The sequence below is a fragment of the Scardinius erythrophthalmus genome (assembly GCF_964197995.2).
Source record: "Scardinius erythrophthalmus genome assembly, chromosome: 10".
NCBI lineage: Eukaryota > Metazoa > Chordata > Actinopteri > Cypriniformes > Leuciscidae > Scardinius > Scardinius erythrophthalmus.
The window spans coordinates 18,263,289-18,290,157 of NC_138230.1; the positions used below are offsets into that span (position 1 = coordinate 18,263,289).

Here is a 26,869-nt window from a genome sequence, read left to right on the forward strand (position 1 = left end):
AGCATGAGTGCATGCGAGCACGTGGAAAGAACAATGGAAAAGCCGCAGACATCGGAGGACCAGCATCAGGACAGGAAGTCAGAGGGCATTTGTACTGTTACTTTAAACTTACTTCTCCTTTTGTAAAAATCATAAGCTATAAACAGTGATCATTTTTACATGTAGAACTGTAAATCTTTGATTTTCTTGTTATAGCTAACTTATGTTAACATCTAAACCTGAAAGAGATATCAAGTCCCTTGTCCTTACCTAACCGATACACACCAGCCCTTTAGTTAAACAGACATCAAACACAAACGCAGCCTTGTTAAACACTCATATATAGGCGAAAGTTATAAATAGCAATATATCAGCGAGACAGCATAAAGGTCATGTTTAAATGTTAAAATACTCTCAGATTAAATTGCAGGGACAACTATAAATAAGCCATTTTTAGGCTGATTTCATCGAACCAACCCATAAACACTGCAGTGCTATCAAAACTTTGTTCTTTTCGTTTGACCATTCCGACCAGCCTAACACAGTCACATTCATGCAACCAAACAGTGTGAGTTCGAGGCGGGACGATGTGTTTTCCAGATCAATGGCAGAAAAAGTTTCATTCATTATTGTTGAAAATCTGTTTGATAATGCAGATACAGTATTATAACCTTCGTCAAGTTAATAACTTAATTAACTTCTTTATTGAGGACAAAATATAAACAAGAACATTTTTGTATAGAGGACATGGGCGAGTGTATGTGCCGAGCACAGATGGCATCTGTCTCCTCTTAGTGCGTGTCTCAACAGGACCTTTATAAAGCAGAGACAATTAACACTGCTCATTCTCAATACAGCACCTTTACAAAAAGACTATAAGTATGTACATACACACCAGGGTGGCTTAAAGCCTTTTGTTTAGTGGAAAAGAAATGGAGAACGAGATAAATTATGCTCGGAATCAAGTAAAAATAATATAGAGATGTAAATATATAAACAAGGCTATTCAATGTAAAATTGGTCAGTTTTAATGTGAAGTGCGCAAAATCCCAAAAAAAAAAAAAAAAAAAAAAGAGGGACCTACACCTTTTCTGTAACACTTTTCACAGTTTAGATTCAGTTTAACCAAAACTGGCATGAATGAGGTATGTCTTATGGATCCTTAAGCATTTTTAGCAGCGTCTGATCAGGACCTAAAATCAATTTTGGCTCAGAACTGGGTCAAAGTAAAATGAAATGAAAGTGCATTATTGTAAACGATTGCACGTAAATGTGTGGTGTAAGCAAGCTTAGGTATTTGAGTAACAGTTTGAACCGGTCATACAGAACTAGCTAAAAATGGTTCTGAAAAGTTTTGAATGTCAACATCAGGCTACAACCAAACAGAGTTATCAGACTCTCAATGTCACACTCATTAGCTTCAACATACAACATCCCTTTCAAAACAGACACACATGCATATCAATACTAAACCGGCTTATCATAGTGTCTGTTTTAACCCACACAGAGTCTGGGTCACATCCACTTGAACCGGATTACACAGACCTATTGTACCCCCTCCTCTCGTAAGAACTGGAAGACGGAGGAAAAGTCTTTGTTAGAGTAGCCACCAGCACACATGGCGCGGTAGATCTGGTGTGCCAAAGAACCAAGAGGAATGGGGGTCCGAGTGCTGGTCGCGGTGTTCTGAGCAAAACCAAGATCCTGTGAACACAACATTGTTATATTCTTTTGTTTAAAAAAACAAACAATTATATACATAAGTTATATAATATATATTTATACACACACACAGTAAATTTACAGTATATAGCCGTTTATAATAAATGCTGTTTATAATGGATGGCACTATAATTTATGTATGTTTTATACTTGTATTTTTCATTGCTTTTCTGTTCTCAATATTGTTAAATGTAAAGTATTTGTTTTGAAGTGAGGGAAAAAATAAAATGCATGTTTATAGTGTTTTTAATATTTGTAAATGTTTCATTTTATTTAATGGTATTTTTCATTATTTCTGAATGATTCTGAATGTTACCGTTGTGTTACGCGGTGTTCAGAAGCACACGGATTATAAGATTTGGTTTCAAAGCAAAACGTAAAAGCACCTATTTAGCAATATTGTGGATTTAAACCCAATGCTAATAGGGAACCTGCAAACATTAATGAGGCAATCTGTAAACTTTGCCTGATGAAGTTGGCAGCATCCAGAGGTAACACTTCTAATTAACCTATCGGTAAGCCCCTCCCAGAACCCAGATGAGCCAATGGCTGTTGAGTATCAGTTGCACGGGGACCGGAACTCGTACTCCTTTAGGTTTCAGCACCAAAGGGAAACATTGGAAGATCCGATGCGCTCATCGTTTTGATGGTGTTTATGCTACAAAAATGGTAAAACGATGTGCCTGGGGTACTTGTAACACTGATTGCAGGTATCCTGAGAGGATTTTAAATCACCACACTGTGCGCACATTCACCAGCGTGTTTCAAAAGTGTGATAAGATTTGCTCAAAAGAACCAATTATAACCTGTTCCTATACCTAACTGTTCTTACGTCATGTACAGTGTAGGTCAAAACACATAAACGAAGGTCTACATTTCAGTTTTTCACACTGACAGCTGTCATTGTAAAGGCCCTTTCACACTGGACGCGATTTTTACGCACGAATAATTCGCGCGATGGTTTTATTTTTTGATCAGCTGTTTGTGTAATGAGTGCTTTCACACCGAACGCGAATGTGCTGCGGCGAAAAAACGACTTTTTTTTTTTTCCGTTTCGATGTCGATTTTTTTTTCCTTTTGCGGCGACAGAAAAGACTTCAGCCAATCATATACTACAAGGACAATTTGCCAACCAACTCGGTTATCACGACTGTGAGTATGTTGTGTGATAGTTTTAGTTGTTGTATAGTCCTGTGCTGTGTAGGCTAGCAGGCTAAACTACATTTGGGATAGAAAGCTAATCGTCAAAGATAGAGATAGAGACCGTGTTTACGCGGCTCATGTGATTGGTTTTGACGCGAACTATTCGCACATGAACTATTCGCTTTTTCGTTACGCATCCGGTGTGAAAGGGCCTTAAGACAGTTAGCAACTCTGTTTGTTTGTCCGAGTTAGCAACAGTAACTAAGGGGGGGGGCGGGGCTTACCGATAGGTCAAACCTATAAATATATATGTGTGTGTGTGTGTGTGTGTGTGTGTTTAAAAGAAAGAAGAAGAAGAAGAAAAAAAAAACTTTACTTACTTTAGCCATTAACAATGTGCCGAAGCCTCCCTGGTAGTTGTTTGCGGAAGGCACTCCTTCCATGACACCTGGAACGGGGTTATACGTGTCGCTGGACCAACATCGCCCTGAGCTCATGTTCAGAATCTTCGCCAGCATTTTCGGATCCAAACCCAGTCTGATCGAAAGGGAGACAGAGAAAAAGGTCAAAGGACAGAGGTCAGACAGACTGCTGACCTTTAGGCTCAGGACTAGATCATCCCTAAGTGGAAAGTGGGCCTGGATAATACAGTATTGATATTTAACAGGAGCTGCAGTTCATCATTTTCCACTCTCTCGCTTGTTGTCCCCCACACAAATGCAGGGGTAATAAAACTCTGACACAAGCAGCTGTCTTATTAACTCACCCCCACCAATCTGTCCCCCTATAAGAGTAACCGGGGTGATTTCAGTCCTGCATTTAAAGTAGATCTGAGTGAAATGGGCCTTGCTGCTTTACAGATGATTGTGCACCTAAATAACATTGAATAATAAAGAAAGAAACTGACAGACAGCAAACACAACTATTTGTGACATTTCCTAAAGAAAGCGGTTGTCATGATGATAAGTGTGTGGTTGCCAGGGCTTAGAATGTGGTTGCTAGGGCATTGTTAGGTGCTTGTTTACTGGCTAAGTCAAAAGTGTTCACATGATATTAAGAAAAAAGCACTAAGATTCAAGAAAATTATATGTGCATTAGAAGTTCTTAGAAATATACTCTTTGTATCCATGTTGGTTTTTGATCTAATCACTCTAAATATATTATGTGTTCAAGCCATCAATTGAAAAATAATAGCATATTTACCTTACACTTTGAATATTATGAATATATTATGAAACACATTTCATTTTTATACAAAATAAATCATAAATACACACACTCGGCTCAGTTGCTCACGGCCCATGCGAACGCTCCACTCATTAACCGCTCACCGGAAAAGCAAATTCCGCTCAAATAACGTGCCGACATGAAACTTCTATATATTAGACTTGTTTCTGTTTGTAATAGCACTTCTGTGCTCCACTCCCTGCTATCTGCTCACATGCTCCGATAATAATAGCTTTGTAGGACTATACATTATTTGGATAATTGGTCAAAAAATAAATCTGTTAAATCTGAATCTGTGGCATAGACCTTAATAAAGAAAAATATATTAATATTAATATCTTTTCTGCACGATTTTAGTGTGCTACTTTCAATAAAAGTATGTGTTTTTTTTGGCTTGTATTTTAAAAATTCAGTATAATTAAAATGATTGAATTTCATAATTTTTTTATTAATATAAAATTTCATTAAAGTCTAATATTAATACCAGTATACCAAAAAAAACTAATTTACTATATTTAATAAATAATTTTTCAAAAGTATTTTTGGTTTCAGTTTTCAACTTTCATTTCTGTGCATCCCTAATACATACACACATATACATACATATATACATACACACACATACATATATATATATATATATATATATATATATAATATATCACGCACGCACGCACACACACACACACACACACACTTACTCACATTCACTCACTCACATTCACTCAACATGAAATGACCTTGGCTTGTGACAAAGAGGTCAAATTATCTAATAACATAGACGTTTTAATAGATTTTAATATATTGAAAATACTTTTTTCTAAGAAACAATTAAATATTTTGATAAAATATTCTTCATTATGATAGGGACAATGAGGATAGATTAGGACAGTTGTCTCACTGTGACATTTTCAACTTTATCCCAGAAACTAACTATGTATAACTATGTAAACTATGTATTTTCGAATAAGTTAACAGATAGAAAAAAAAGAGGATCACAATATTGACCAAAACACCACTAATAAGTAATAAACTAACAACAAAAAAACCCCTGTCAAATAGCAGACTGTTTACTGAGACAAAAGGTGGTAGTTGACAAAAAGCCATTTTGAAAGAAAAGGATGAAGAGAAGAGGGATAAAAGAGGGAAATCTGTGGATGATGTGTAACTGGGCAAAGAGCTGCCGCCTCTTCCTTTAACAAGAACATAAATATGACCACATCAAGAGCAACTCGACACACACGCGTGTGCGTGCCGGAGCGGCAGCGGTGGTGAGACAGTAAAGTGCGCTTTTTAGCTTTCTTATGTCTGTTAAACTATGATGAGTGTTTAAGGGCAGTTATACAGTAACTCCACCTGTCTCTCATACAGGGGGCCGCGCCTTCATACACACACACTCACATGCACCAAGACTTTTATAAGTCTATGCAATAATTAAGATACAAGGGCACACATCTGTGCATAAAATGTCTATTTCTTTCCCTTTTCTATTATTCCATCCATCCGTCCGTCTCACTCTGTCTGTTTTTACAGACTGTTTTGGAAAATTTTATCTCAATGATGTGCGTGTTTGTGAGCTATGTTGTCATTTGACAGTTGTTTTTGGGGGGTTTTAATGTCTGTAAACAGCCCACTGACTGACCTCGTATCAATCTCCTGTTCTCTCTCACTCTCCCTTTATGTCTGTGTCTCTCGGTCTCTTGGGGACAACCGGTGACATATGTTCAACATCGTCCCCCTCCTTCCCCCAGCTCACACTCATACACACACGCTCTCACACACACACGCGTTCTGGGTCAGTGACTGAAAAGGTTACCGCCTCAACTGCAACCTGGCTTCTCTGCTACAACACAAATCACTCTCTCTGCACGAGAAACGAGAGCGTGTGTGTGAAGAGGAAGCACCCTCACAGTTAAAATGTTAAACGTCACTTTGTATAGCACTCATTCTGCTCCTATGGATATTATCCAAACCATTTAAACATCAAATTTACATGAAAGAGACACTTTCTAAAAGACACTCGGGCAGATTTGGCAGAAAATTTGGCAGATGAAACTGTGTAAAGTGTGGGCAGGTTAATACCATGGCAGCAAGGGAAAGGAAAACAGATGTGAGAGTCTGGTTAAACAGGATGAGTAAATTACAGTTTAAGAAAAAGGAAAGGAGGAAATAAACTAGAGGCGTTTGATGTTTGATCACTGCATTAGAAGGGGGTCCCATTTTGTTAAAGACTTATGTTTATACACTATGCCTCTTGTTCTCATTTCATCTTCATCAAACCCTGATGCTCTCAAGATTATAAACACATAGTCTTATAAGCAAACACACACAGGCCACAATTTTATTAATGTCTTTAAGAGGCAACAAACTAGTTTATTACCAAATGTCAATTATCTTTTTAAACATCTGTACACAGGCTGTGTGTGTGTGTGTGAGGGCGTTTGTGTAGTGGATGAACTTTCAAAACCTCTCAATTCAGTGTGTATGTGGCATCGTTAAAAAATAGGGCTCATTCTCAGTTTTTGCTACTGTTTGTAAAGTGTAGACAGCAGCATATGCATGCGTAAGTGAAGATAAATGGAGAGAGAGCGAGCGAGCGAGAGGGGAGATAACGGTCATTTGGGGACACTTCTTTTCCAAACGAAACATCATGCATGACTAGAGACACCCAGCACTCGTTGGGAAAAATTTAAGTAAAATGACTTTTTCTACAAAGAGGGAGCAGTGTCCCATTACTCTTTTAAAGTGTTAGAGGCAAATCAAATGTTTTTTGGGGGAGGGGGGGTTTGATTAAAATCATATAGGCCAAAATGTTGACATAATACAAATTCAATATTGAATGAATCACAGTAAACACTTTTCAATTATTGACCCAGTTGGGTAACACTTTACAATAAGGTTCCATGAGTTAACATTAATTAGTTGTTAACTAAATTAGTTAACATTAACTAACAATGAAAAATGCTTCTAAAGCATTTATTAATCTCAGTAATATTAATTTAACCATTTACTAGTTGTATCTGTAAATGCTATTTATTGGACCTGAGCTAACTTGAACTAACAATGAACAGTTGTATTTCTATTAACTAATGTTGACAAAGATTAACAAATACGTTAACAAATGTATTGATTATTGTTAGTTAATGTTAACTAATAAGACTATTGTAAAGTGTTACCACTTATGGTATTTACAAGTAAATAATCTGATTCCATTTTACTATTATTTTTACACAAATTTTAGTGGTGACTGCATTCAGCCTTGCTGAAATATTTACAACAAAATAATTTTTTTTTTTGAATTTTTGTGGAGGTTTGCAACCCTGTTACATTGCATTTCTATTTTATGTATTTTTAAATTGTATTACTTAAATTTTATTTAAAATGAATACTTTAGGCGTCCTTCTCCATTTTGGCAAGAGGGCAGCAAAACTGGAAAAACAAATAAATAATAATAATCCCAAAAATGAAGGTAAAACCCAGAAAGAACAAAAGAAAAGAACATGAAAGGTGGACATTTTTTCTTTAATAATTCTCCATAGTGAGAGATTGATTATTCCTCCCGTGCATCCCCTTTGCTTTCCGGTGGAAAAAGAAAAAAAATCATAATATCTCAGTCAAACATTCATCCTCTTTACATTCTCTATGTGCAGTTTGCTGCATGAGAAGACAGGCTGCAGTGCAGCATGGGAGATTTATGACAGCCAGGAACCCAAGGCATCTAAATGAGCCTGCTTAAGTGTATATGAGTGTGCATATGCCTACACCCTCCTGATATCCCTGAAAAGAGGGATAACATCACTTGGTGTGTGCTAGATTTTAAGACTGCACTCAAGTGAATATGAAAACACATCTCATCTACAAGTGAATCTGTTGAGTCTAACCTTATTAAACTGTATATGCAAGCAAAACTGCCTACCAATATCTTCTAATATCATTTTACCCTCTTCTCACTCTAAAAATATTTATCTTTTAAAAATCATGTTCTGCATTCATCAGTACTAAGAAGAAAAGATATTGCCTACACATTGTCACGGGATGTCTTTTAAATGCAGTAAACTAAGAACAAACTCTTTTAAGCTTAAAAACACACGGCGCATGGCGATCTGTTACAACAAACAATGGTGTCTGTCATCACTGTTGTCAAACGTGGCGAACCGAATTTTAATGAACGCAAATGAGATTTGAGAACGGATGGCAAGATTTTCAGTGAAAGCTTCAAAGGAGCCACAGCACTAAAATGGAGCGATTCCGACAAACGGTCAATATAAAAAAACAGAAAATAAATATTTTTTTGCAAATATGTATTTTTTTTGGGGCAAAAAACTTCACTAGCATTATAAGTGAACATCATGGTAAAATGTTCCTAATTTAAATAAAGTCATGGCAGGACCCCTTAAATTTCAGTCTGTTTCTTACACAAAGTTATCGTGTGGCATTTTAAAGGAACACGCCGACTTTTTGGGACTTTAGCTTATTCACCGCATCCCCCAGAGTTAAATAAGTCCATACATACCCTTTTCATTTCCGTGCGTGCTGTAACTCTGTCTGACGCACCCACCGCTAGCCTAGCTTAGCACAAAGACTGGAGGTAAACGGGTCCAGCTAGCATACTGCTCCCAATAAGTGACAAAATAATGCCAACATTTTCCTATTTACGTGTTGTGATTAGTATAGTCACAGCGTGTACAAATAACAAGGTCACATGAGACACAGCCATCTTCTAACCGTATACATACTGGGAACTATATTCTCAGAAGGCGAAGCACTGCTACTACTGCGGAGTGATTTACTCCAACTCTGAGCGAACTCTCTGCTCCTCACCACAGGGCTTCTCAGGTGCTGCGAGCAAATCACTCCGCAGAAGTAGCAGTGCTTCGCCTTCTGAGAATATAGTTCCCAGTATGTATACGGTTAGAAGATGGCTGTGTCTCATGTGACCTTGTTATTTGTACACGCTGTGACTATACAAATCACAACATGTAAATAGGAAAATGTTGGCGTTATTTTGTCACTTATTTGGAGCAGTATGCTAGCTGGAGCCGTTTACCTCCAGTCTTTGTGCTAAGCTAGGCTAGTGGTTGCGGCTAGCCTTTGCGGCTAGCGGCAGAGGGTGCATCAGACAGAGTTACGGCACGCACGGAGATGAAAAAGGTATGTATGGACTTATCTAACTCTGGGGGATACGGTGAATAAGCTAAAGTCCCAAAAAGTCGGCGTGTTCCTTTAAAGCAGCTTGAATCTAGAGCAGAGAACATTTGGTCTACTTTTAAAACTTTTTTTCTCATTTTAGACAGCACCCTCATTCTCTCTCTCTCTCTCTCTCTCTCTCTCACACACACACACACACACACACACACACACACACACACACACACACACACACACACACACACACACACACACACACACACACACACACACACACACACACACACACACACACACACACACACACACACACACACACACACACACACACACACACACACACACACACACACACACACACACACACACACACACACACACACACACACACACACACACACACACACACACACACACACACACTCACACACACTCACCTAATTCCGAGGTTCATGGTCTCTGCTGTACCAATCATGCCAATTGCTAACAGCATGTTGTTGCAGATTTTTGCTGCCTGAAAAAGAAAATTGCAAAACATCAGTTCAGCCATAGAAGTCATTTAATTTAAAGGTTTTGTAGTAACATTTGGTCTTTTATTGTCATTATTTTAGAAATTTGTTATGCATCAATTAACACGAGGAGTCTAATGCCATCTAATAATATGCATCTCCACAGATCAGATCACAGATCAACACAAAACATTCACATCAAACATTCCAAATGGGCAGTGTTGGGGAAAGTTACTTTTAAAAGTAATGCATTACAATATTGCATTACTCCCTAAAAATCTAACTAATTGCATTACTTAGTTACTTAAAATGAAAAGTAATGTATTACGTTACTTTTGCGTTACTTTTCTCACCTGGGCTGGGGTTGCTCGTTTGCTTTTTAATAACAAAAAACAAAACAAAAATTATATTTTTGGAAAATGTAAAGGCCCTTTACCATCAAAAGTGAAATGGATAAGCCTCAGGCTGAATGAAATGCAAATTACGGTTGTACAGTAGAGGGCACAGCTCAAAACAAACCTTTCTGGATTGCGAAAAAATACGAGAAAAAAGTACAACACTCTTCAGTAATAAAAACAAAAAATTGAAACACAAATGTGATGTTTATCTAAAATCATTTTTGCGTATTAATATGATTGAATTGGATCATCAGAGGTAAGCAGCAAAGACATTGTTTAATAAAGTGAGATTAAATACATAAAAGTAGATTTGTATTTAACATTTAATTATTGCATTTCACTGTTTTTATTCATTTTAAGGAATAGTGAATCTGTTTTTGTGCAAATGAGAGGAGCAAAAACATGCTCACATTTAGTCTAGAACCACAATAAGAATCATGTTTACACAACGCCTCTGGCTCTGCACCTCACCCTCAATTTCTCTCAACATGGGGACAGGATAAGTGTCAGTGAATAAATAGGAAAAACAAAACTGCATTACTTATTTGAATGTTGTAAATTTAAAAGTAATGTGTTACTTAACCAGTTACTTGAAAAAGTAATCTGATTACATAACTCCTGTTACTTGTAATGCGTAACCCCCACCACTGCTAATGAGTGTTCATAAACTTGACACAGGATAGAGTAGAAGCTTTTATTTCTAAACGGCAGAAAAACTAACAATATAAAAATGGAAAATAAGATAAAAGTTGGAAGTGAGCAGCGGAAGTTTACTTTTAACACATTCCTGACCATTTTAGAGTGATCTTAACTGATTGTTTCATTATCTAGTCACAAAGGGTAATAAAATGTACAAAAAAAACTAAATTACAGAATATGTTTTAAATGCATAAAAAAGTAAATCTCTTGGGGGGGAAATGACCCCATTAAAAGACAACAGCGTCTCTTAAAGGTAGGGTAGGCAATGTTTTTCATAAACACTTTTTGTTATACTGATTAAAACTCTCTTCACATCCTGATAGCAATCAATAATAGAAGTGGTCTAAATATAAAGATATTTTTAAATTACATATATCTTCTGTGGAAGTCTCAGGACCAAAAAATCAAGGCAATCCTTTCATTTCGACACCATCAACGGCGAAATGAATCTGCAGCAGTCAGGTGGTACAAGTCAGAGTTGTTTATGTTCATTATTATTGTAATGTTGTGTGCTTTGAGACATGAGGTAATTTAACACCGTCTCTTGTAATGCTTTACATACTCTGCTAAGGCTGTGTACATTCATGTGTTTTGAGGTGGCATGGCTTTGGAGACTTTGACTCTGAAGGGAGGGTGGGATCTTATAAGCTAACCTGCTTTTGCAAGCACCTTTAATGTCTTTTAGCAGAAAGTACACTGTCTTTGGCATTTTAGAAGATAGCAAGACATGTAGCATGAAGATAGCATTTTCTTTTTCCATGGTATTCTTTAAAGCAATGTTGATGTCACCATCACTGTACTACATTATCTAATCAATTACAATCTAAAGGACATTAATGTTTGCGTGTATTTACCTGTCCACTTCCCACTTGGCCACAGTACACTACTGTTGCTCCCATACAGGTGAGCAGCTCCTGGGCAGCATTATATTCCTCCTCGACGCCGCCCACCATGAAGGTGAGTTTAGCCAGACTAGCTGCCCCAACACCTGGACAGAACACAGTCACGCTTTTGAAAATCATTACAAAATGTGCTCAAAATCAATGATTCGCATTTAATTCAGTACTGTGGTGGAATCATTATAATGATGGCATTAAGACGGTTATGTCAAGATACTAAATTAAAATAAAACAAAAATAAATACAATAAAATAATTAACAAATAAATAAATATTTTCATATACCATGGTATGTACTCCAAAGTATTTCTAAGAAAATCATGGTACACATAAACATGGTACAAAAAAACCCAATAGTACAGACATGTGACATGTTCAAAGATCCAAAGATTTTTTTCATGATGTAATCATCATTTAATTTGTACACTTATTTTATAACTTAGCGCAACCTGCTAATTTAACTAAAGCAGATCAGGTTTCAGTCAACATAGTATGTGTGTGTGTTTTGGGGCAGAGGAGGGTATTAATAAGCTGTCTGGCACCAGCGGGACAGCATTTGAGTGTTTGCCTTTAAAAGCCAATTGTCCAAATCATCCTTCACAACTCTCTAAGGACAAGGACCCATTGTCCTCCTCCCCACAAACACATACACTTGCGTACGACAGCTGTGCCTAAAGCGACACTCCTCCCCCTAAGTGAACACGCCCCCTGGGGTATGAGTGACAGCTCTAAGGGGTAATTAACTTTACACTTTATCATGTTCAATTAAGCGCCACGCCTTAAGAAGACCAAGCGTGGCCAATCACGTTAAAGCGTGCCATGTTCTACATGGGAGGGGTGCTTTTAATGCTACTGACATAGATATGTGTGTCCAGGGATTTGCCCGATTAGAATGCAATTAAAGCAATAAAATTGGGCAATTTCTTTTTTTTACATTACAACCTCATCTGCTGCACTAAAACCCTAAATACCCACATAAAACAATCCAATTCATCCTAATTTATATCAAACACTGGATACAATGTGATCTGGGAAAAAAAGCATGCAGTGCTTTGAGATGAGTGGTCTGTTTGTGTGTCAACACTAATGAATAGGCTGTTTATACTGAGAAGCTAATAATGTTGAAGTTAATTATTAAAGACCAAGAGAAAAGAGCTGATGCAAGATAGATCGAGAGAAATGGGGATAAAGCAAGAGAGTGAGAGAGAAAAGGAAAAGAGAGAGTTTATGACTTCCCCTGTATTGATTTTTGCCGTACTTATCAGTCATCAATAATTCTCTCATTAACTCAGCGTGTCTGTCATTTCCCTTATGCTGAGTAAATGTGTGCGTATTTGTGTGCTTTGTTTATACAAGCATTAATATGCAGTTTTACATTTTTAAAAATGTGCACATTATTGAAATTAAACTGGTTTATCACATAAAATGAAGACATCACATTAGCATATTTACAATGCTAATAAGAATCCATGTAAAGTCAATTCAGAAACAAAATGCAAACGCAGACAGAGGCATATACAAATATCAAACCAAAGGAGGAATGCTTTCTGCATTCTGCTGTCAATTATGTATAATGTCTTCTAAACTGTGTTATTGAAACTATGCATTTGTCTCAGACAATGCTAGTTTCATATTGAGACTTAAAGCCACATTATAAATCTATATTTAATTTGATGACATTTCTTTGCATTTGTGTATTCATCCAGTCATTTAACAAGAGAGATACAAGTATAATTATCTTTGCATTGTAAAATTAATATTTAAAATGGCAAAATGTGTTAAACTTGACTGACTGAGCATCTCTTATTAGAAGCTGACAACATAATCTAGTTAGCCAAAGTACTCAAACAAGTAGAAAGTCAAATCAAAGTCTATAACAGCAAATACATAATGAAGAAACCCACATGAACGCTGACAGCCGTACACAGTTGTTTGTGGTGTTAGTTACCCAAAACTCTCTTTCTAGCATCTTAAACATCCAAAAAAGCCACTTAAAGCTTTCAGTACTTTTTAAAACACCAAAAACATTTAATTAGTGCCACAGTTACATTAAACTACATTTGTGGATATGAGCCTCTTTTCCCAGGCAGTACGAGACGTTGAACCACCTCAACGAGCGTGTAGATCTCTGATCTTTTATTGTGTGTAAATAAAACCTCAATGCAACCTCTTGTCATCTTTCAACAAACCTCTAGAACTGCGGAGAGTAATAAAGACTCTAAATTACTAAATCATTTATTTTTCCAGCCCACCCCAACAGACGCAATGACGCATACACACACACAAACAAACACACTTGCGATCTATCAGCTAGCCTCCTGAGCTGATCAATAACTTTTTCTTTTTGACTGTAAAAAGACCAGCATTGATTGCAAACAGACAAAAGGGATTCGAAAGTGATTGTCTCTCTAAACGACTGCGCTGGCAGGGCATTAAAGAGATCTCGAGAGAACATTCTAGGAACTGCTCTTATTGTGTTTCCAATACCAGAAACACTGCTGTAAAAACATTAGGCAAACCTCGATAAAATAGACGCTAAATCAGAGGATGTCAATGATTCATTCAGTTTTACGATCAAAGCTATATTTGTCCATATTGGATAATCAGGCCTATAAATGCATACAGTCCTCATGCCACTTAAACTCCTCAAAATGAGTTTTCAAAAGTCAGTTTAGTTTTTCTCATACTGCACTTTTTACAATGAAAAATCTGTAATTTCTTCTCCCGCATGTCTTTCTTGCGTGGAACAACAAAAGAGGATATTTTGAAGAATGTTTCAGTTGTTTTTGTCCATATAATGAAGGCCATTGGGGTCCAAAACAATACTGTATGAAGAAAAATAAAGAAAAAAATAAGGAAAAAACACCACCACCACCACTGACAAATGGGGCTTCAGGATTTGGGAAAAATATCTAATAAAAACTGGGATTCTGATTTAAAACTCAAATTTTGTTATTATATATAATTATTGTAAATATAATATAATAATAAATAAATATAAATATATATTTTAAAGATAAATATAATATCAAATATATCAATATAAGTATGAAATAATTTTTTTTGTGAGTTTTTTTGTTGACGACCGTTTATTAGTGCTTCCCATTACAAGTTTGGGAAGATGGTTGTGACGTTGCATTCTTAAATGCATGTTATAAGTGACTTAAAGGGATAGTTCACCCAAAAAAGAAAATTCTGTCATCATTTACTCCCACTCATGTCGTTCCAAATCCGTAAGGCTTTCGTTCATCTTCAGAACACAAATCAAGATATTTTGAATAAAATCTGAGAGATTTCTGTCCCTCCATTGACAATCTAGACTCTAGTTAAAGGTGGTATCAGTGATTTCAGGCCCAAAAATAGCATCTTTTGCAGCGATTTTTGTGTGAGCATATCAGTGAACACCCCTGACCACTCGGTGAGTTTCACGTCTTTGTAAACGAAAGTTTAATTTGTTTTAGGAAGGATTGTTCCAGTGCACCTATGCAGCCATTCTGGAGGTGGGGGGGGGGAAAGCGAAAGAAACCGAAAATTCTCGGGACAGCAGCATGTGTCCAAATTTTAATCTTAACCGTTCTATTTAATTAGAAACGATCTGAAAACAGGGCTTTAAGTGTAAAATACTGAACTTGTCCTTTAAGCACCGTAAATAAATGATAAATGTTAGCTAGATTATGTTCATTACCTGTCTAGTGATATATGAAATATGATGACATAATGGTTTGTATTTTTAAAAACTTCTATCACATATCGTTATGTGTAGTAAGCTGGCTCACTTGATTTAAGTTTCCTGCTTTAGAACTTCTGTTAAGGAAACATAGTGACCATAGATGCTCCCTGGCTTTCACATTGCATTGTGGGACTTTTTAGGGAGCGAACGTTTCACTGAAAGGATTCTGCAACTGATCAGTGCCCTGACTACTAGGGAGCTGATTGAGATGCACTCCTAGTTTCCTAGTGGGCACCAATCTGTTAGCTTAGTAACCTATTGTGTCCACCTGCCCATTGTTAACTTACTCGTTTAGTCCTGTGTATATATACCCCTTGATTAGTTGAGCCACTTGTGCATATATATATATATATATATATATATATATATATGCATATAATATTAAAGGAGAACTCCGGTCAATTTTAACATTGAGCTCATTTTTTTGTAAATTTGGAGTGCTGTCAATACAGAGAACAACGACAAAAATCGGTGTTGCCTACACCATGTTATCCTCTTTTTAAAATTTGCACCCTGTTGACTTCAATGGGGCAAGTTTTAAACCTGCTTTTAGCCTCTTAACATCCTTGATGTGTCATTACAAGTGCCCAGGTCATGTACAGGTAATATCTTTCACATCTACTGCAGTCAGATTCACCCGTGATCACTCTGAAGGAACCACTCACATTGGCTGTGCACTTGTAATGACACATCAAGGATGTTAAGAGGCTAAAAGCAGGTTTAAAACTTGCCCCATTGAAGTCAACAGGGTACAAATTTTAAAAAGAGGATAACATGGTGTAGGCAACACCGATTTTTGTCATTGTTCTCTGTATTGACAGCACTCCAAATTTACAAAAAAATTAGCTCAATGTTAAAATTGACCGGAGTTCTCCTTTAATAAGTATAAATATATAGGCTATAGTATATTTTTTATATATATATATATATATATATATATATATAGAGAGAGAGAGAGAGAGAGAGAGAGAGAGAGAGAGAGAGAGAGAGAGTATACAACTTTATATGAATACATATTGTACACTAACATAAAGCAATATACTATATAGCAAATTTCAACTTCCTGATGTATTTTGTCGCAAAATGTAACTATTATTGCCTAGCTCTATATAGAAATTATATATCTATATATAATTTTTCAGCATGCATACAGTTACTTGCATAGGGCGATACATACTATATAGAATATCTCAATGGCTTGCTCACTTTTTAATATTATTGTCCAGCTCTAATATGCTGAATGTGACCAAAAGGCATGAAGTTATTAGGATATAATAAACATTAACATCCTGAAATTGAATTTCTGTAGAAATAAATTTTACTTGACCTTGATCTTCTGTTGTATTTCACAGAAGAAAGTAAGTCATACACGTTATGAGGGTGAGTAAATTATGGCGTAAGATTGTTTTTGGCATAGTTCCTGAGTGAATTATCCCTTTAAGAAACTTATCCCTTTTTGTATTTTTTGGCTTTTGATGCAGTGGGAACACTCTTACTAGCGTAACAGGAACAAACATATTTACTAGCTTCATGTGGCTAAACCTTATAATTACAACCAAGAGGAGATATTTTCTCAGACGAATTAAAACAAGCAAATTACAACCAAGAGGAGATATTTTCTCAGACAAATTAAAACTCCAAGAAAACTTAATACACTTCTTTTTGTATATAAAAACACGCTCATGAGAACTTCACATGGATTAATAGTTTCTACGCCAGCAGCGCTTGTGGCGTACTGACAGAATCACAGAGGCAAAAGAGTTTACAAGCCACCGCACAAAAATGTAAACCTTCACACGGTCACAAGAGAGTCTTGCACATACAGAGGCAGCTATTGGATTATCTTCATCATTCAGATAAGCAGGACTTTAATCACCACTATCGTCACCCACTTCCTCTACACGCGACCGCACGGTCCCTTTGAGTGTGGACAACAAGTGAAGAATGATCTGGAATCAATGCTCTCCCAAGCCAGGAGCCATCAGTGTATCGGCTCCTAAGGATGCTGATTAGCGGCCCTTCACACATGTTCCTCTAATAGTACCATCATCAGCATTTTAAAAATATCCATAATTAAGGACTTAAAAGCTGCTTAATAACACTCATCTTTTACACACTCGCACACAAAAACACACATTTCTGTGATCCACAGTGACTGTTTAAGTGTGTGTGTGTGGGGGGGGTGAATGACAGTTCCTCGACAGGGGGCATGAGTGCATACCAGATGACGCCAGAATATGACGGACAGCTATTAATTCACTTCTTAGTAGCAATCATGAACAGATAATGCATCAGAATATACAGACATTGAGAGACTTAGGCTTAAAAACGCTTGATATCGTAATATCTGATTATTCTTTCCTGCTCAATCAGACTCAACAATATAACACAAACACACAGACAGTGCTATAAAAGTCCTGGTTAGACAGCTGCTATGGGTCTGTTTCCATCTGGAGTTCAGGACAGACACCGACCACCCCCTTCACACACGTCTCCCAGTCCCTGGCCTTCCCAGCGAGGATCTTGTTATGCTAATTCCTCTGTCACTCACCTATCCATCAGCCAGCCTCTTCCTCCCCCTCCTGCTCTGGCCGACAGAGGGCAGAGATATTAATGAGTGCACTCACGGAGCCCAAAACCGGCACGGGGAAAGCTGATCTACATTAGGACGTATCTGGGGTCCCACCTCTCCATGAGTGATCTTGTTTCTGGTCAATCTGAAAACCAGATTTTTTTTATTGTGAAGGGGCATCTGCTGTCCCATCAGGATAGCGAATCTACCGTTATGAGCGAGTTATGTTAATACTATCAGCTAACAGCTTAACAGACCCCATTAACACTGAATGTCTAGTATAACTCTTGTCAGATATTTAAAAACAGAAATAAAAGGAGATAGGATGTGCTACATATGCTGGAACACATGCATTAATAATATATTTGTATAATATTGGTTCTAAGGTTCCATTATAATTTTTGTTAAAATTTTTTGAAAAATATATATAAATATTATCTTTCAAGAAAAAGCACTGAAAATATTGGAAATGATTTTTAAAATGATTTTAAAAATGTTTTGCTAATTCATTCAAGAATATATTTAGAGAGTAGGGACTGCCAAAAATGTATTTGTTTAAATATCATCATTAGTCTATTTGATTAACATATTTAATATTACTTTTAATTTGTATTTGTATTTGTTTACTCATTTTGCTACGTATGAAAATGAGAAAATTGATGAAAACCCCCCCCACACATTTAAGTGTCAAAACTGGTCTGACTAAAGAACTGATTTAATAAAACCAATATGTAAATATTCTCTTCATGTCTGTTTGGTCACATGAGGGACTTAGTTGACACATTAACACATAAACTTGTAATGCATTTTGAAAGGACCATCTGAAAACCTGAGACTGTTATTTTCTCCTTTATTAGCGCTGATCTACATATTGGCCTGATGGGTGAAGGCTGTTCCACTGAGACAGCTCATGCATGCAGGCTGTTAGATCAGTGATAATAAATGAGAGGAGAGAAGAAAAGAAGACAACTTCACACATTCAGTAAAGGCCTAAATTTGAGACAAGGAAAACAAAGGGTAGTTTAACTGTTAAACGTGAATATGGCACCGTTAGTGACCACGTTAGATAAATATACATTATGAGTTACGTACGTTAGTAAATACCACACTGACTTGAGGTTAAGACACCATGAGAGCAAAGCACAAACACTGCCTTACAAAATGCAAAATCAACAGATTTAACCCGGTCCCACCACACACAAAACTGTGACACAAACGCACTCTCGCACAGAGGGTCGAAGTTTTCCCACGTGAGCTTCATAGTGAGAGTGAGCAACAGTGTGGCCGCAATCTCAGCGAAAACCGAGGAATGTGGGTAATTACCGTTAACTAGCCGAGCACTTGTTAGACGCGGCAACGGCCACACACCCCACGTTTCAGAGAGTGTGACGTTAGCCGGGGGTTTGTTGTGGGTCCAATTCTGCAACAGCAGACAGTGAGGTTTGTGCCTTTGAGTTTATTACAAATCTACGCAAAAGAGGACAAAGAGAGAGAAAAAGAAAGAGAGACAGAGTTCCTTCGTCATTTTACGAGTGTATTATTTGAGAAACATAGTCTGACGTGCCAAACCTTAGTGACGCACAGAGAGAGGAACACAAAACCAAGAGTATAAAATTATATCAAAAGAAAATCAGCTTTTAAAAAAATACAACATGATCTCACACACACATGAAAATTATCCTTTCCACAACAGAGACCTGAGAGGACAGGCGATGGGAGATTGCTGTGAACGGGCACAATGGCGTCATGATGGCTGGAGTGCCACCTTCTGGACACTCTGTTTAGAAGTGCTAGTGCAGCTGTGTTTTGTGGTCTGATAAATGTTCCGCATAGACCTGATGAAAGTGTGGAGGCCATAAAAAACTATTTGTTGTCCCGCACTACTGACGCGTATTCATTCTCTCTTAAAGTTCAGCTCATAATCTATTGTTTATCTGTACTATGTTTGGATTAATTGAATGCTGATTGCTTCATACTATGTGTAGTGTTGTATTTTTGATCTGATAGCACTTAATGTGCTCTATAAAATGCATTTGTCATGACTTTGTTTTGTTTTTTTGGTCAAATGAATGGGCAAAAAAGGGACAGTTCAAATGTTTGAATTTCTGTGGAACACAAAAAGAGAATTATGCAATTACAATAGGACTGATAAAAATGGGTTACACTATTTTAAGGTGATGTAGTTACATTGTACTTAAGTGCTGAGTAATATTAATTAACTACATGTTACTTACTATAGAGTTATGGTTAAGGTTTGGTTTAGGGTTAGTTACTTGTACTTATCCATTATACTATAGTAATTACATATAATTAATGTAGCAATAAGTAATGTGTAATAAATATAAGTAATGTGTAACTGTCGCCTTAAAATAAAGTGTTACCAAAGAATGAATTACTTAAATTTTGGTCTTTTCTCCACAAAAAGCTATTTTATGGTGCAGGAGTTGTACGGACTATATACTTTTATAGCAAACTCTTTTTGTCATCTTTGAGCATGATTGTCCTCATTCACTTTTTATAGTTAATAGTGACCAGGATAGTCTTAAAAACAAAATCTACATTTTTGCATCATGATAATTGCTTTATTTTGCAAAAAAAAGTTTTGTTACAAGTCTCTGACCCCTCCATTTGGCTTCCAACCAAAATGAAAGAAGGATTTAATCTGGGGAAAATGGCAAATCGTAACTGCTAAGATGTTAAGGAGGGATTAGATCACAGTCTAGTCCAAGGGCATGGACACACACACCCATTCACTTTTTTATAGCCTAGTCCAAACACAGGCTCTTTAAAATCTTGTCTGCACTACAGACGCCAATCAGTAAACATACATCCAGCAAACCTTTAATGCCTGAGGAGTTTCCCCACTCACACAAGTTGTGCATCTTAAACATGTGCTTGTCCAAGGCAGTTTCTCAGCTCTTTATGGCCTTTTATCTACATGAAAGGCCCAGGCACTGGGAGAGCCAACATTACGGCTCCATCAAAGTGAAATCTACTGACAGCGCTGTCCTCCATAACGGCTCAGGCCATTAAAGGCCCTGTCACAGAGCCTTCCCAGAGAATCTGCATAATATAACTGGAGTGTGCTTGCGTTTCTGGGAAATTGTAGGTTTCTTTATATTAACTCTACAGAAATTGATTTCGCTGCACTGACACTAGAGGCTGGTTCACACTAAAAGACTTTTAAAATCTCATCAGATTTTCAAAATGTGAGAGACCACGCACATGACGATAAACAAACAAAAACAAAAGCAGTTCTGCTCCTATAGTACGTGGAGTGCCGCAATGTGACCATTACATCACACACATAACAGATTCATTCACAAACAACCAGAGTCCCAACTGCGAACACGGTCAAACGTGACTTTAGAGTAAACAAACATGGTGAAGAAATTTAGGCTGATTTAAAGATCGCAGGAAAAAAAAGAAAAGGGTTTCCGTTAGCCCGTTTTCTGATTGGGTATCGTTTTGTTCCACGTGACAATCTACAGAGTTTGTATGCATTTGTCATTGGGGTTCCCCCCACACAACAGGATTTCTGATTCTACATGTTGGATATTCACAATTTGACATCAGAGCGGTGGCGACATTCTTCCAAGCAGATTCAATCACTCTTAACACAGATCACACCACAGGAAAGTGCCATTGTTCTGCAGAGTTTAACGCTAACCCTAATCAAACACACCTAATCAAACTCAATATCTTCAGGATCACTAAGGCTACAGGAAGGGGAGTTAATTCATTAATTTATTTTATTTATTACTCTGAAGGACAGCGGCATTCCAGGACCGACATTGTCCATTCCTGTTCTAGTGTGTGAGTGCCTAAAAGGTAAGGTAGGCTATTTTTTTTATAAACACTTTTTGTTATACTGGTTGAAACTCTCTTCACATCCTGATAGCAATCAATAATAGAAGTGGTCTAAATATAAAAAAAAGTGTCCATATATCTTCTGCGGAAGTCTCAGGACCAAAAAAAAGCCGTTTGGTCCGAATGCAATGATACGATGTCCTACTTGCCTGTCAACATATGTATATCCATACCTCCACGCACCCTGCTCGTGCAGACATCAAACGCATTCCATAAGGCTATGCAGAGTTATAGACACACATTCACCGAGAGCCGCAAACAAACAGCAGCCACCTTCTACAGTTCCTCCTGAACTAAAACAACAAGCTTACGCTGAGTTCATGCCATGTCATAACCGTAATTACAAGATGGCAGCCGTGACGGTCTACCCAGAGATGTTTGCATCCTTAGACTTGGATTTTTTGTGTTTCTATGTCAACCCTACCAATGGCGAAATGATCTGCAGCAGTCAGGTGGTATAAGTAAGAGCTCTGTAAATTGTTTACGTTCATTATTATTGTAATGTTATGTTCTTTGAGACATGAGGTAATTTAACACGGTCTCTCGTGATGCTTTGCAGACCCTGGCTTTGGAGAAGCTCTGAAGGGATCTCATGCTTTCAAAGCTAGCTTGCTATTGCTAGCCTCTCCGAAATTGCCTACTCTACCTTTAAGGTAAACAATTACAAACATAAATTCAAACATAAATGCACATTAAAAGGGACTAAAATTAATTTAGACATTAAAAAAATAATAAAAAAAATCTTATATTACAAAATTTTAACTTTCTGAGCTTATTGGTTAACTTCAGTGTTGCTATATCTAACGGATCTGTAAATAGAGCATTAGCCATAGGAATAAGCCTGTCTATATAATTTATAGACAGACACATGCAGCACATCAGTGAACCAGAGCCATAGAGAGAAAGAGTTGCGACACTCTTTGATGTCGCCGCTATGGCTGTCACGTGGTTCATGTAAGCCCCAATAGTTCCAAAACATACGCTGGCTGTCATGTTCTTCTATGGGACAGACAGCAGCGATTGCATTATTGAACGGTAAATATAAAATAAAACACACACCCAAGTACTTTTTCAGCTGTTATTGCATTATTGCATTTTGTTAATGTCAGTTTTGCATTTGGAGAGGCAGGGTGACAACGAAATACTGTATATTACTAATTACTTAGATAAGTTTAGGCTATAAAAGCTTAGTGTTCATGTTCGCATGGGTAGCAACTTTAATTTAATTTTTGGGATATACTAACTTTTCATTATGTGACCTGTTGGCTGAGTTTGAGTGGTGAATGCTGCGCGTCGAGTTGTTCCAGAGGTAACGTAAGTTTCTGAAATATCGACCTCTTTTGAATTGTCAACTGTCTATATTGTAAAATAGTTGCTATAAAGGTGGTAGCGATTCATTACTGAACTAATTAGATGCTACATTCACAGCTGGCGAAGTCGCACTAGCTAACTAGCAAGCAGGCAATGCTAGAAAATTGGTTGAAACAACCAAGATAAAATATAAATAATTACGCTGTGCATATACAAATGAAGACCAGTATAAGCATCGCAAAGGGCCTCTGATACAATATAGACAGCTGACAATTCAAAAGAGGTCGATATTTCAGAAACTTACCTCTGGAACAACTCGACGCGCAGCAATGTAAGTGAATGGTGTCCAACGCCCAAATGACAGTGTTTGGAACTAATCCGATCTTCAAATCCAGGAAGTAGGCGGTTAAAAGCGCCGCCATTTTTTACAACGGAGGTCTATGGGAGTGTCGCAACTCTTTCTCTCTATGGCTCTGCAGTGAACCTACTGACCACAAAAAATCCTAAATGACAACACAGTTCAATCATTAAACAACACGTAACACTGTAACTGCATCTCCACAGTGAACACTTCCAAGAAATCGAAACAACGTGATCTTGTCAATCAAACTCAAAGAGAATATTACGTTGATGGTAATAAGAGGTTGTTTCCAGGTTGGTCATACCTCCTGACACTGGAGCATCCATGAACACTGCACCCATCTTCTCAGCAGCAATAGCCATCTCCTTGGACACCGATGGGTCGATGGTGCTGGAGTCAATGAGAAGGGTGCCCTTTTTTATCTTCCTGAAGAAGAGGACAAAATCAGGAAACAGAAGGCTAAATATCACAGGAAAGACAAGAAGCTTAGGAATATTTAAACAGGTCTATTGTGTTGTGCAATCCAAATTTTGACATGTTACATTGGCCTATATTTTAGGATGGATGGATGGATGGATGGATGGATGGATGGATGGATGGATGGATGGATGGATGGATGGATGGATGGATGGATGGATGGATGGATGGATGGATGGGTGGATGGGTGGATGGATGGGTGGGTGGATGGATGGGTGGATGGGTGGATGGATGGGTGGATGGATGGGTGGATGGATGTTGTTTAGGATTTTTATTTATCTGAACTTGAAATACAAAAGTTGGGCATTCCAAGTAATGTCAGAGCTAAACATTTACTTATCAATATATATATAATAAACAAATATTCTAAATAAATATTGTGTAAAATAAGCTCATCTTATTTGCTTGGGGTCAGTAAGGTTTTTTTTATGTTTTTGAAATCATTTTTTATACTAATCAAGGCTGCATTTATTTGATAAAAAATATATACAGTAAAAACACTAATATTGTGAAATGTTATTACAATTTAAAATAACTGTTTTTTTTTACTTGAATTTGTTCATTATTCCTGTGATGGCAACTCTACATTTTCAGCACCATTACTTCAGAAATCATTCTAATATGCTGATTTGTTGCTCAATGAACATTATTTATTATTATCAATGTTACAAACAATTTAATACTTTTGGGGAATGATACATGCAAAACATTTTTTTGAACTGTATTGACCCCAAACTTTGCAATGATAGCGTATAAACCAGCATTATATTAGCTATCAGCCATTAAAAAGCAAATATTGGCCAACTACTAGTGTAAAGTGCTGTAAATACAGCTATTACTTCAATACTATTACATATAATGTTACTTTAGTATTACATTTTACATGCCTCCCCTCCAAGCTCATTCTCCTGTAAAACACTACAGACCAGATTTTCCCAGATTTAAGCCTAGGAAACTCATAAATGATCTAGACAAATCTTTCTCCAATCTGTTAAAAATCAGTAAGTATGGATTTAAGAGTAAACACTGCTGACAGTTTATTCTGAGAGGACATACTTAAGAATGCCATTGGAACCTGTGTAAACCTCAATGACATTGGGGCTGGATGGTAGCATGGTGATGATGCGGTCAGCTTTATCGGCCACTTCAGCGGGGGTGTCCAAGATCTGAGAGGAAAAGCAGGGTAATTATTTCCATAGACTCATACACAGATCTGTACAGTCTAGACATAAATCAAAAAAGGGAATGATGGTGATTTATTTTGTTTTGAGAGCATTTTGAGAGAAACATACACTTATACCTGTGCTCCTGAATCCTGAAGCTCTTTGCAAGACTCTGGGAAGACATCAGTAGCAATGACAGGATATCCATGCTTCAGTAAGTTTCTAGCCATAGGTGTCCCCATGTTACCCAGTCCAATAAAACCCACTGGGGTCTTGGAAGCCATTGATCTACTACAGGATACTGAAAAGCCACACACAGAAAAAAAAAATGTATAATGCAATCTACTCTATTTAAACCGAAAGCCATAATAGTCAAAGAGTGCACCAAAACTGACAACAGAAGATGTTTTTAACATAGGTCTATAAATCAGTAACACGTGAGAGCAATCCTGTAAAAATCACTGTAATGTCAGTATAACAGGGGTCTAATCAATCAAATTCATATAATACAGCATTGAGCACCACTAAGAAGTCTTCACAAGATAATATCAATAGTTTTTAAAGACTTTCAAAACCATACAGATCCAGATGTTTAGAGGAAAACTCAAAATAATCATATTTATTATGTTTAAACTGACTAAATGAGGTTGAAAAAAAGCTTTAGTCCATTATCTGAAGTTGGTGAGAAGGGTGACAAGTGTCTTAATTTCATAACACTTAATTGTTAGTTTACAGTTAAGCTCTCTAACCCCAAGCTGCATTTCACAACTTACATTTCTGATGCATAAAAAGCAAACAGTGACTTGGTTATTATGCACAATGTCTGTTCATATATTTTGACATAAAAGTTCAAGTATATTATACATGTTCACATATTTTGCAGACTGACAAACAAATCAGATGAAAAAAAAATGGAATTTTCAAAGTGCTCTGTGCAATACATTAGCGGTACTTTAATCCAGTTGGACAGTCAATTAAGAATTAATGCAGAAATAACATACCCAATGTGAGCTCCACATGTCTATAGCTTCTTTTATAAAAATTCCGACACCCTCTTAACAAAGCGGCCATGCTTATTTCTCTTGACCTCAGCGCCTCATTGACAGTGAACGAGTCAGGAACTCAGGGGGCGGGCTCTATGATTGACAGCACCATTCCTCCAATCACTGATAAGGATTTGTCGGCAAGATATCAGGCAGTTTCTCCCCGAGTTCCTCCTGCTGTGATTTCTTTGAATAAAGTTGCAGGTAATACTTCTTTAAAGATTAAGAATGGCTAGACGTTTTAAGCTTCTAAGTGAACTTATGATTGTGTTTGTCCTTGCACATTTCCAAATCCTAGAGTGACAGTTTGTGCTAATCTCTTCGGTATTCTAGGTGCTATATACATGAATATTTGAAAAAAATGTGCAATAAATAAATAAAACAAAACAAAATACATTTTCCTAAATCACTGACTGCACCAATAGTTTAGGGTTCCCTTTATAAACGTGGTAATTTTTTACTAGTTATGTCTAAAATATATATTCACTACAAACTGTTGTTTGTGAGGTTAATATTCAAAAATGATTTAAAAATATTTGATCCAGTATCAAGAAAGTCATACTTTATACGTACTAAAAAACTATCTATATTAAACTATGCACTTTTGATACACACAGCC

The 26,869-nt window shown here is 37.0% G+C and overlaps 1 protein-coding gene across 1 annotated transcript; it reads right to left on the reverse strand.

Moving 5' to 3' along the window:
• Window positions 1-645: 645 nt before the first annotated feature.
• hibadha (3-hydroxyisobutyrate dehydrogenase a) lies at window positions 646-26,368 on the reverse strand. Its single transcript, XM_081375959.1, has 8 exons — window positions 26,209-26,368; window positions 25,345-25,508; window positions 25,101-25,210; window positions 23,872-23,993; window positions 11,680-11,813; window positions 9,657-9,733; window positions 3,225-3,381; window positions 646-1,683 (listed from the first exon to the last, which is right to left on the reverse strand). The coding sequence occupies exons 1-8, from the start codon at window positions 26,276-26,278 to the stop codon at window positions 1,525-1,527; spliced, it is 993 nt and encodes a 330-aa protein (XP_081232085.1). The 5' UTR covers window positions 26,279-26,368; the 3' UTR covers window positions 646-1,524.
• Between the last annotated feature and the right edge of the window lie 501 nt (window positions 26,369-26,869).

Bases quoted from the DNA above. Each gene is read 5' to 3' on its own strand.
- hibadha (XM_081375959.1), bottom strand. From the start codon at position 26,278: ATGGCCGCTTTGTTAAGAGGGTGTCGGAATTTTTATAAAAGAAGCTAT. The intron at 25,509-26,208 runs GTATGTTATTTC...GTGGCTTTTCAG, and splicing joins ACATGTGGAGCTCACATTGG to TATCCTGTAGTAGATCAATG. The intron at 3,382-9,656 runs GTGAGTGTGTGT...CCTTTCGATCAG, and splicing joins ACCATGAACCTCGGAATTAG to ACTGGGTTTGGATCCGAAAA.